Source organism: Chroicocephalus ridibundus, chromosome 3, assembly GCF_963924245.1.
Source record: "Chroicocephalus ridibundus chromosome 3, bChrRid1.1, whole genome shotgun sequence".
Classification (NCBI taxonomy): domain Eukaryota; kingdom Metazoa; phylum Chordata; class Aves; order Charadriiformes; family Laridae; genus Chroicocephalus; species Chroicocephalus ridibundus.
The window spans coordinates 75,502,608-75,514,759 of record NC_086286.1 but is presented as its reverse complement, the minus strand read 5'-3'; the positions used below and the strand labels follow the sequence as shown (position 1 = coordinate 75,514,759).

At 37.7% G+C, this 12,152-nt stretch overlaps 1 protein-coding gene across 1 annotated transcript in view; it reads left to right on the top strand.

Moving 5' to 3' along the window:
* NT5DC1 (5'-nucleotidase domain containing 1) overlaps positions 1-12,152 on the top strand; it is a 153,047-nt gene that overhangs the window by 4,851 nt on the left and 136,044 nt on the right. The window contains exons 3-6 of the mRNA XM_063329750.1: positions 312-383; positions 1,838-1,944; positions 3,357-3,436; positions 7,044-7,125. Coding sequence (XP_063185820.1) covers positions 312-383; positions 1,838-1,944; positions 3,357-3,436; positions 7,044-7,125 — 341 coding nt within the window. The remainder of the gene's footprint in view (positions 1-311; positions 384-1,837; positions 1,945-3,356; positions 3,437-7,043; positions 7,126-12,152) is intronic.

Genomic DNA, 12,152 nt, shown 5'->3' with positions numbered 1-12,152 from the left:
TATATGTTTGGACCTTAGTCCTCCAACGTTACATATGTGAATAGTCACTGAATTCACTGAACAGAGGAACTGGATTTATTTAGTATGACTTTGACAGGTAAGGAAATCCAGTCCTCACTGTAGTAATATGTATTTGCATATATAAAGCATTTTTCAAACATAAAAGTATTTGAAGGGTTGTGATTTTGCTGGTTTTGTATAGCATCCTTGTATACCTTCTTTAATTGTATTTCACTATTCTGATCTATAACAAGACATTCCTCTGAAAGCATTAATTGTTTGCTTCTTCCTTAAAATAAAATTATTCTTAGTTGTAAAGGCTTGGTGTTGGACACTGAAGAAGGAAACTTCCTGAAACTTGCAGAAGATGGAACAGTTTTAAGGTAATATTGACAATAAGTTTATATTGTTAAACAAACACAAAGATTTTATCCTCTTTCTGAAAGCCATCTCTCAGTTTTATTAAATATTTAAAATACTACTTTCAGCATACATTCATTTATTAGATGTAAAAGTTTACGTACTCTTTGGTAATGTGGTGCTCAGTTTCTCTTAATGGTCCATATCAATTTTTTTCATAATACTTCCATGATCGCTGCTAGTAAAGAATATATCATTTTTAATAAACATTTAAGATTCTAAGGGCAATACTGATCTTGAAAGTAAATTCAGGTTTTCAGTGGCTACTTCCAGTTCTGCTAAAATCTAGGGTAAGGTTTTTCTTTGTGATTAACCTGTCTCAGAGTGAGTGCTAATGACTAATGCTAATGACAAGAGCAGTATTATCTTTGTACCATACACATTCAGAATTCTGCAGGCCTACAACTTATAATTTAAATAGCCTAAGGTAAATTAAACACAGAAATTGACACATTCACTCTGAAGATTCAGGGGTTTTTTTCCTCTTAAAAGCTTTTTTTTTACAAAAACATAGAAGATTTCTATTTTGAATCACAAATCTGAAAAGTAAATATATCTAAAGTATAGCAATCCCAGTCCCATTTCCCCCTTATTTTTTTTCCAAAATGAAAATCCATAATTTATTACTCAAGATAGACTACTTTTGTTTTTCTGATAGCATAGGGGAGAAGGAGCTTTTGAAGATGCTAGGGAAAAATCAGATCTCATTCAAAGAAAGGAAGAAATACCTGTGAGTCTTTGCTGTGTATCCCGAAATTCATTTAGTACCATGTATTTCAGAGTATAAATGCAGAATTCAAGACTGGAGGATACGCTACAGTAAAGGGAAGAGTGATACAGGATTTCTTCTCCTAGCATTGCCTGTGTCTGCTTCAAAACTGGAGTCTCTGCATTCTTTTGGGGCCCAATTTGATCGTCAAGCTAGTTGATTTTTATTTCCTAAAAAGGCTTGTGCGTACTCCTGTATTACACATGCTGCACGCACGGCTCAAACTAGCACTTTTCCATAGTTCTGCCCTGCGCTCTGTGAATGTTCGCAGGCTTCAGAATGATGTATAGGCTTTCTGCACTGTGTTTTATTGTGTAGTGTATACGGATAGTTCAAGTATAGCGAGTGTCCTCACACAATTGAGAACATTCGAGCAACGCAGAGTAATTGTGTTAGCAGGTGAGGCACAGTAGCCGTGCCCCCGGCCAGCAAAACCTCTGTGTAGTAGGGCTTTTATCGAGGACTGTAATGTATATGATAAAAGCTTAGGTCCTGGGAAGCTTCTAAGTTATAAAAAAAGTGGCTTCTGATCAACCTGCATGCACCTCAGTATTCAGTTGCAATGCATTACTTTGCACTAGGAGTAGTTTGGCTGTTTTCAACCTTTTTCTTTCTTATTTTATATAAATAACTTAATGCATCAAATAGGGCAAGCCATGGTACAAAGAGCATGACATCCGAAGAGATCCTGGAGACGTATGGAAGGAGGGAGTGGAAGCATTTTAATACAGTCAGTGGAATGGTTTCCCGCACAGGTTAGCATGTCCTTGCCTTAGTATGTCCTCTTCTTTGAAATTGCTCTAGCCCCTTCAGTGCCTCATAGCATTGGTTTTTACCACAAATATTTAAAAAATACTTGAGCTGGGAATTACTGGAATAGATGATTGTTTTGGGGGAGCGTTGTGGGGTTTTTTCTATTTTCAACTTCTAATACTAGAGTTCAACTTAGAAGTAGCTCACCGGTGATGAGGCAAGTGAGCCTGACATTATAGGCATGTTTTATAGAGGTGGGCACATTGTTCCTTGATGAAGTAGGCTGAGATTACCAGCCTATCTCATTTGGATAGATTTGGTAAATCTTAAATTTTTCTTAATTGTTGACTCATTACCATCAGTGCTGTTACTGGAGGCCTAGGTGCAGGTGCAAAGAACAGAGCATATCTGGAAACAAAACCTGTCCTCCTGCAACTGTAGTTTCTTGGTTTTAAGATGGGAGTCACTTTGAAGGCACTGTTTGCATTCTTGCTAGCCGTTCTGTGCTTCCTCTCCATTTTACTTTCATCTTGGCAATTGTGAGTAATACACATAATGTGCTCAGTTAAGTTGCATTGTCCTGTGTAACGGAGATATCTTCCTTGAGATTTTGCTGACCTAAACTTGTTTGTGATGCTTACTCTAAACTGCAGGTAATCATTTGCAACAAGGTAGAAGAGAAAGGTTTCCTTTGGTCACATAGCAAATGTGTCTTTCTTATTCATTGAGATGTGCACTCACTCTCTCCTGTGAATGTTAATCCCTGTTTTGATGAGTTGTTCTTTAAATTGCCTAAGAGACAGCACAGACAAGATCATAAATGCAAAAAAAAAAATAATCATCTGGTTAAGTTATTTTACTCCTAGGAAAGAGTTGCTGAACATGACCTCAGTCTGGGGGAACGTTTGCGCCCTCCTGATTTTGTTCTGTTTTGAGGGCTCACATAATAATGTGGGCATGCTTCCACTTGAGCTAAGGCTATGTCTGCAGCATGTGTGTGCACAGGATGAGACTATGAGTAAAACCTGTCCAAATGTTTATGAAACAACTTCTCAAACTCTTTCTTTGTGTTTCCACTGCTAGGAAAAAGGATACTTTGGAAGAGTTAAGTGGTACTGCCCTGACTCTTAAAACTCATGGTTCTCCCCCATCTCTTCCACCTTAACTTTTAGAACTTTAAAATGTATTTTTAAAATCTCTCTGCCTTGATATAGGTGAAGAACTTTCCATTTCCAATTATGAGAATCGGAAGTGGGAATAAAGGCTAACAGAGATCATGAAGCAGATAATGCTTATTACCAGTAAAATCCAAATAGGAGCTTGTACTATTATTTAAATGTATTTTTTAATTTGAGATTAAAGCATACAATATGTCTTAAAAATAGTGGAATTTTTTTTATTTTTTATTTTCCAGCTAAATACTATTTGTATGATAATTATTTTGACCTGCCGGGAGCTCTCTTGTGTGCCAGGGTTGTGGACAGCTTAGATCAGGTAAGAACTGGATTGTTTGAAACTAATCATTGCAGTATCTTTCTCTTCCCCCACCGCACTGCTTCCATGCGTTATTAAAAACATACAACAGCATCATGGTCTTTAGTTTTTTTTCTTGTTTGGAATTTTTCATGTCAGACAGTGTATTAAAGTTGTTTCCAAAGCTAGTTGTGAGCCATATGGAATGTTCAAAATAAATATACTTCCACCAGAGGGCACAAATAACTAGGATACGACTAGAACTGCACTGTTTTCTCAAGTTTACTCTGTGATATGCAGAATAGATTTCTTAAAATCTCCTTTAATTATACTTGATGATACTTGAATTAAATCTAAGTCTTCTGAGTAAGACAGTATGTTAATTTGCAAGTTGTTAATGAGTTGAAAGCTTAACTCCATCCCTTTTTAAACTTGTTTTTGTCTTAAATATATTGATCTGTATACACAGATGTAAATACATCTCTACAACAGTATCCCTTTTTTTTTTTTCCCCTCTGCTAAACAAGTTAAATTCTCAAAGCAGAAAATACAGTTGTTGAACCTTTTTCAGTGCTTTTTAGATAGGTAAAATATCCTAAATGCTACCTTTGAAGTTTGAGGCTAATTGATTTGGTTGTGATAAAGAAGGCTTGAGTCTTGGACTTGTGTGTAGCTGAGGGTCAGAGAGGGTTCTTCTCATACAGTAAGTATATTGGTGTCAAAAGAGTACTGATGTTATCTTCTGTCTGAAGATACCAAAGCGCTGCAGCACTGCAAATTGCAAATACTGAACTTTGTCTGCAGAGTGAACTTAGGAGCTGTGAGATGGGTATCTGGGATCCCTCTGGGCATCAGCTGACTTGAGCCTTTAGCCTCCACTCCAAAATAGCACCCTGAGTAGATTGCTGCCTAAGTCCAAGTGCTGCACAAAGAGTCAGCTAAAGCTAGCTTATCAGGAAACACTAGGACAGGTGCGCTGTAAGACTCCTTAATTTTGTGCCTCATTAATCTCCTTCCTCTAATGTTGGAGCTTAGAACCCTCTCTCAGATGTGACATCTGTATTGTATTACTTCATTTTATATTTAATTTGGACTCGCACAAATCACCTTCTTATTGGGAGAGAAAGGATGTCATAGTGTGTACGTGTCATAAGCTTTGCACGTTCAGTTACTAGTTCATAAGCTGAAACACTCACCCTGTGTCAGTGCCAACTTCAGCCAGAGAGAATGAAACCCGTGCCGTTTCTCCAGAGAGCTACCAGAAGCAGGTCGTCCATCCTTTTTATCAGCTAGCAGTTCTTGAATATTTTACTGGGCTGCAGGAACTCCCCAGAAGGTTAGCATCAGGTGAGAAAGGTGCAAGGCAGGAGGTGGTAGGCCTCTCCAGCACTCATGCCTGCAAAATGCTGCATCCGAAGGGTTAGAAGCCATCACGTTTTTTCCTCCCACATTTCTGAAAGGAAGTAGAGGCTTCTGTTTCCTGTTATGGGACCTGTTTAGTTAGGGCTGTTTTCTTACCATTTCTAGAAAACATTCTAGGATCAGGAAAGTTACCTACTGGAAATAGATGGGAGAACTGCTGGGTTTGGATTCAAAATGGGTTTACACAGGAATTGAATGCTGGGCTGCTCTGCGCTTTTAAAAATGAATCTGCTGTATCGGAGCCAGAAAAGCAGAGGAGCTTTTTGCTGGTTTGGATCTTCACAATGAAGAGCTACACAAAATACTGGTAGTTCAGCTAATGAAATCACATTTGATAATCGCACCAAAATCATGGTGGACTGCATGTGCATGCACACAATTTTCTCTCTGCTTTCTGGTAATTGGTCTGTTTTCTTGTATGTCTCGTATGCAACGCCTGTAGATTAGGAAGGAATTAGTTTGACAGCTGTTTTAGTCTTCTCTGAGGCCAGATGTTTTGAAGGAAGTGTACCCACTTTTAAACTAGTATCCATCTGTCCTCAGAAAAGCACTGTGAGGAGCTGTTAGCTCATTGCACCGATTTATTTATCTTTTAAAGAAACAAACAAAAAAAAAAACCCAAAAACAACCAAACCCCCAAACTTAGGAGCAAGTCAGACACGTGGAATACGAAGTGGGTGGACAGTTGAATCCGTCTGTCTCAAGGTTAGTGCTAGTGTAGGCTGGTGCCATTGCCACTAGACAGCTAGGTGCTCCCCAGCATCTCCTGAACATGCCTTTGAATAATGACCTTGGCTAGCAGCTAACTGAAGTTTGACATACATGAAACCTTTTCTCTTTATTAGTTCTTTTATGTATTTCTGCAGCAGTTTGCTATAGGAATAGATTAAAAAAAATAAAAATTGAAAGCCACAGCATTGTATCTTTTCTGCTCTTAACCTGTGGAGCTGATGGATGATAAGCAGACTGCCATAGTGCTCGTCAGTCGTGCACAGTGGGACTTGTTTGTGTGACTTGCCAGTTGTGAAATTAAGGGGAGACTGTTCCTCTGGAAGCCTCCATGGCAGATTAGGCCTGAAATAGCAGTTTACTTCAGTACGTATAACCTACATGGTTTTGATTGGTGATGTTAAGGGGTGTTTTTTTTTAGTTTCTGAATGTTTCCCTCTCTAGAAAATGCTGTATGCTTCCAAAATGGGTCATTATTCAGGTATCAGTGCAATGGTCAGGGCACAGAGGGCAATGCTGTGAAATCTGTTAACAGTTGCCTTGAAATTTATCCTCACGTAGGTGTGGAAAGCCTGTAACAGCACTACAGAGATACTTTCCATGGTGTACAAACTCAAAGAGGTTATCCCACCTGCTGAACACCTCTTAACAACCTCAGTAGCTAATCCTCTGCTCTGCAGTATTGGCTGGATGCATAATTGTATTTATTTAATTCAGCTCTCCTAAAACTTCTGGAGTTTGAGAGTGCTGTGGGGCTTGGCTGGTTGAGAAGCTTTTCGTCTGTCTCCCTTGGTGAGATGCTGAGAGGGCGGTTGAGGTCAGCTGGAGCGCTCCCGTGCCTGGGCAGCTTTCTAGGAATGGCGAGAGGCTGTTCACAAGCACAGATTGCCTTCCCCTGTCCTCCCGCCAGAGCTGGGGTTTGGCAGTCTTCAGGGGACAATGTGACGCCGTGCTGCTCAGCCTGGCTTCTGGGTGAATGTTTTGTATGGTGTTTGGGGTGGAGATGTTGGCAGGAGGACATTGCCTCTAAATTATAGCAAAGGATTTTGCCAGTTCTGAGGGTGGAAGGTGATATGAGTGCCAGGCTGTAGATCACGTCAACCTGCCAATTAAGTACAGCATCTGCAGCTCTAGGCACTTCTTTTCCCCAGATGTCAGTGGAATGGCTCATTCAGTAAGTTGCTGTTGTGTCTAATGCCTCCCTTTGCTGTAATGTCTTAAAGAGTTCCTCACAAATATGAATCCTTTCATCTTTCCTGTTCCTCCCCAACGATAACCTTCTGAAGTAGGGAGATAACTTGTCTGCAGTTATCCAAAGTTAAGCTGGGTGCTACTGAGTCCTAATGTCCTATCCTAATAAGACTGTTTTAGTCCAAATATTTTTGTTTATTAATGGCATTTGTGTCACTGTTTCAATATGAAAGCTCGAAATAGCTGATGCTTGATGTAATGACTAGGTTCCTTTTGACACTTACAGCATGATGGTCAGAAAAAATATGACTTCTGGAAGGACATGGTGGCTGCTATCCAGCATAATTATAAAATAACAGCTTTTAAAGGTAAGTGGGTTCACTGAAAACTTACTATAACAGCTGAAAATATTACATGTACTTGCCAAGGCAAATACATTTGCAAGTACGCTGTAGGCTACTCAACACAGCTTTTACTTTTTAAGCTTACAAATAGTTGTATAGTAGGCATATGTTTATCCTGGAATAGAAGATCTTTATCATTACCATCTCATTTATCTGGAACTGTTTTGCTATCTTTAATAACACTTGCGATGCGCTCCTTCACTGAATTTAATGGCAAAATGGTTTCTTAACATGATTGGTATAGTAATGTGGACATCTTTGAACTGTATTCCTTGTGTTTTTGTAATCATAAATAAAATCAGAAGTGCATTGGAAAAAAATTACTAACAAATATTTGATAACTTTCTTTAGTGCGCTATTTTTTTTATTAGAATTCCTCATGTAGTATTGACACAATAGTGAGGAGATTGTTATTATAAACATACTAAAAATTGCAGAGGATTTTTTTTTTTATAATAGCCTTCCTCCACCCAAATCCAACCTTATAATACTGTAATATAAATTAGAGTTGGAAAACATCTTGGATACCCTTCAGCTAGAAATTATTTTCCTTCTTTCACAAACTTAACTTCTGAGTTTCTCTTAGGCATATAAAATAAGAAGTTGAAAATAAAGGTTAACCATCTTGTGTGTGCACACAATTAATTGAAACTATTTTTAACAATGTTTTTTTGTAAAAAATACTATTTGCAGCTCAGTTCAGAATTCTGTATCATTTTTCTGACAGTATTTTTCCAATAGGATTACCTCTGTTAATGCAATATTCATAAGGCACAGGTGTAGTTTGGACTCTCGTAATTGACACTTACCTTTTGTTTGCCAGAGCTGTACTGCTTGCTGTATTCCTTTCAAATGGAATTGACAAAATTGTCTCAGAAAGGTTCTAAACAAAAATAGAAGCTGATGTCAGGATGCATATTGTAAAAGACGGCAATATAGTCATAAAATGTTTTGTTTGTTGTTGTTACTGTGTTTTCATTGGAGCTTTGAGTGTGATTGGTAGTTAAGAGTTCCTCTAGGAACTCATTCATACATGAAATAAATGTATCCTTTGTTTTCTGCTGATATTAAACCAATGCTAATCAACTGTAACTATTTTTTTAGCATTTTGTTAATTCTTTTTTCAAATCATGAAAGCTCTTTGCTTTAAAAGGTGTGGATCATGCAGCATTTGGCAAAAAGAGTAATTCTTAAAAGCGTTTTTTGGAAATGAATTAAATGATAGAGCAGTCAAAGTCTGATCTTTGAACTCGATTAAATAACTGTTTTATTTGTATATGCGTGTCTGTGTAGGCGTGCATGTGTACATTTATGCATATACCTACCTATCATGTTCCTATTTGTGTATGTAAGCATGGAATCTGCATACAAACAGATGTGTGATGACTTAGTGCTTTTTGAGTCATCAGAATTGGTACTTAATGTAACACACCTCGTTCTCTATTACAAAAGTCATGAGGCACATGCACAACAGTATTGAAAATACAAGAAAACATAGTAACTGATAGGCATGAGTTATTTTGGATAAAGCTCTGTCAAATCAGAAGTAAAACCATGCAGATTGTATACAGTTCTTTAATATATGAAAGTACTACGCTCTGTCATGCATCGCTTTGAGAGGCCTCATGGTGGTCTTGTTTTCCTTTTAATAATGTGGTCCAGGGGATAAAGTACTGAACAGGGAGTCAGAAGAACCAGAGAATGTCTTCCTGTGTCACTTACCTGTGATATTCCCATGGAGTATCTCTTTTTATTCCTGTGGAGTATCTCTTTTTGCTTTGGGTCTCCCTGTGCAATGAGAACAACTGTACTAATCTTCTGTCCCAAGCTTATGCCAAAGAGACTTTTTTTTTTCTCAGCTGCAAGCTTAACATAACTTCCTGAGGAAACTCCTAAACCTGGCTCCAGCCCAACGTCTGCATACCAGGAAGCCCCACCGTCTTTCTTAGCCCGCAGCCTGGCCTGAAAACCACAGCCTCTTGACTTAACTCCATGCCTTGTAGGGGGTTTAACCCTTCAGAGAAAAGCAGTGCTCATTAACAGTTAGTCAAGGTAAAATTTCTAAAGCAAACATATTAAGAGGTCAGTTGAGGAGACGCAAAGTTCCCGAGTTGAAATGCTGTCTTAGTAGCGCCATTGTCAGTGATGGAGCAGAACGACTGACCATTTTATTTTTTTGAAATCCCTAAGTGTTTGCGAGTCACTTTGGTTTGTTGTCAGTGTGCTCTTGTTTCTCTGTGTCCCTTCTCTTTTTCACATGGTTTCTTTGATCATAATCAGGTGTCTGGTGGATTTTGCTTTTCATTGTGTTAGCTATGGTAATTGCCTTAGATAATTGCCCTATGATATTTTTTTTGGATGGCTCTTTCAGATAGCCATGATTATCCTGACAGCTTAATGAAGGGTATTAACCCACTCTTCTACTTGTAAAGAAGAACTGAGGCTTGCAGAGGGAGAGTGAGAGGGTTCCAAAATAGTCTTGTGTTATTCAGATCTTCCTTTCTAAAGAATAACAAAAAAAAAAAAAAAAGAGGAGGGGGGAGGGGGATCTGTTAAACAATACTGTCAGAAAAGTGTGATGTCAGATAGCAGTGAACACGGATACTTATATTTTCAAAATGGTCATTTCTTACCTAATAATACCTGCAAGAATTCCCTCTGCAATTGATATCCAAGTTGAGCTTTAAAATTTGAGTAATCCTTTTTGTAAATCTTTAACTTATTACTGGAATGTTTTGGAGCTTTAAGGTGATTAACATTACTTTGTATGTGTTTCTCTTAGTTTATATTCTATATAAATTAGTAAAGAGCAATTTTAAAAGAAATGGCATATGGCAATGTATTTGAAACTGTATAAATATGCAGACGAAGTTCCACAGCGCATTATGGAAACAAAGTTTGATCTTTAGAGGAGTAATGAGGGCTTGAAGTACTGTATAATTATATCCACATGAAAAATTTCAGATTTGGTGATATTTGGACAGAAATTCAATAGTTTTTGTAGGAGGAAGATGCCTGATACAACTTCTTAAAGCAGAATTTTGTAAAATGTCTTCTCTCAAAGGCTGCTTTCTCTCTGTCTTCCGTGGTTGTATTTCCCTATCATTTCCCTGGCACTTCTGAAAACTGTACCATCTGTGTTTATATAGTGAAAATGACATACTTGTAATATTTCCGATCAGTTCATAAGATTATATTTCAGTTTGGAAGTAAAAAGATCACGGCTAATATGTCAGCAGAGACTTCAAAAATTGCCCATAAAAAGGCTTGATGGGTCTGCTTTCTGGTTTCAAGGGTGCAACTGAGAAGTTTGTCACTGACCATCTTTTACAAAATGGAAAATGATCAGAGAAAGAAAGTGCTAGACTTAAAACCTGGTTTTCAGTAACTTGCATTTTTTCTTTTATGTGATTAATCAGTATTCTGATCAATACATCAGCATGCTGATGTATGTGAAGTGTTACTTTGGGGAGGAAAACTTTGGATCTTTCTAAACTACTCCATTCTCTTCCCAAAAACGTGCATGCACACACACAGACACACACGCGCACACACACACACAGAGGTTTTTTGATTGCAAGTTTATGCCATTACCCTGTTGTCTTGGCAGAAGGTAGTGGATCTAGATGCCCATGATATATGCATTATATCCTTTATATGCAACATCAAATACAACAAACAAAAAGCAAAGATGCTTTTCTGACTGAAAGGAAAAAGTTCTCCGAAAATCCTGCAAAACATGAGAAATTCCTAGTGTTGATGTAGACCAGTGATGAAAGATGGTTATTTGTCCTAATCGTGAAAATGGCAACAAAGATAGAAGGAAACAAATTTGTTACACTGCTCTGCTGGCCTTTCCAGCTAAATACAGAAGGGATTATTTGGGTGCTTTGTGTGTTTGAACACTTAAGAACTACTGAAATTTGTCTCAGAATTTTTTTTAAGCCTTTGGAAGTGAGTTTTGTACTATTACAGGCTCTTATGTTTTCATTTTTATCTCATATTGGATTTTCTTTCCTCTGATGATCCAGAAAAGATGTGCTTTTTGGAGGAGCTTCATCTTTAGGTAGATTGCTGATCATCTTGTGGAGAAAAATATTTTAAAAACAAATTTAAAAAAAATCTTACAGACCTTCTCAAGGTCCCCTCTAAATTAAGAATCCAAAGCTAAAATCAAGGTAGAAGTTGTGCTTGTGCCACAATTTGGTGTGTAATCTCTAGTTTTTCAGTGTTAAGAATTGCTTTCTTAATGACTTAGTGTCTGAACAATTATGAAAAGCCTTCAAAAAGATGGGCATGAGGTACTAAGTGGTAGACTTATTTGAAGTCCTGTGTGCTGACGTTAAAGGACAAAACCTGATTTAAAGTGCGTGGACGATAAGGTTTAGTGAACTATGCTTTTAAGAATACTGTCTGGGCCCAGTTTCTTGTGCAGAGAGTAGTTAATTGGAATCACAGAACGGTAATGTACTGCCGAGCATCTCCAACAATTTTAAACATGTGCTTTGGCATACATTTCAGATGTAAAGCAATTAACCAGAAACTGTACAACTACTAAGCAGTATTTTCCAGCTGCAGAGTCCAGTCCCTCTATTTGTTTCTGAAACAAAAGTGCCAGATTGGTTGAATGTATTGGCAGCAGCGCATGCTGTGTTTAAATATTGGAAAGTGCTGTTGAACTAATGCAAATGATCACAGGAGAACATTTTTAGTGCAATAAAGAGATAATTCTTAGGAGATCTATAATTAATATTTGGCCTAAAACAGGGAGGTAGAAAAGTGGGAATAGACAATTCAGACTCAAGTGTTTTGGGTTTTATTTTGGCTTGAAAGAAAAGTATTGCAGGATTGCTACTTATAAATTGTGGTACTGTCCACTGTATTATTTCCATACAAACATTTGTGTGCAGTGTTTGTAATAGTAATACCTATTTGTTTGCCGAGGTCTAGTTGGCTGCTAAAATAAGCAGATCTCAAGTTACACTCTACTT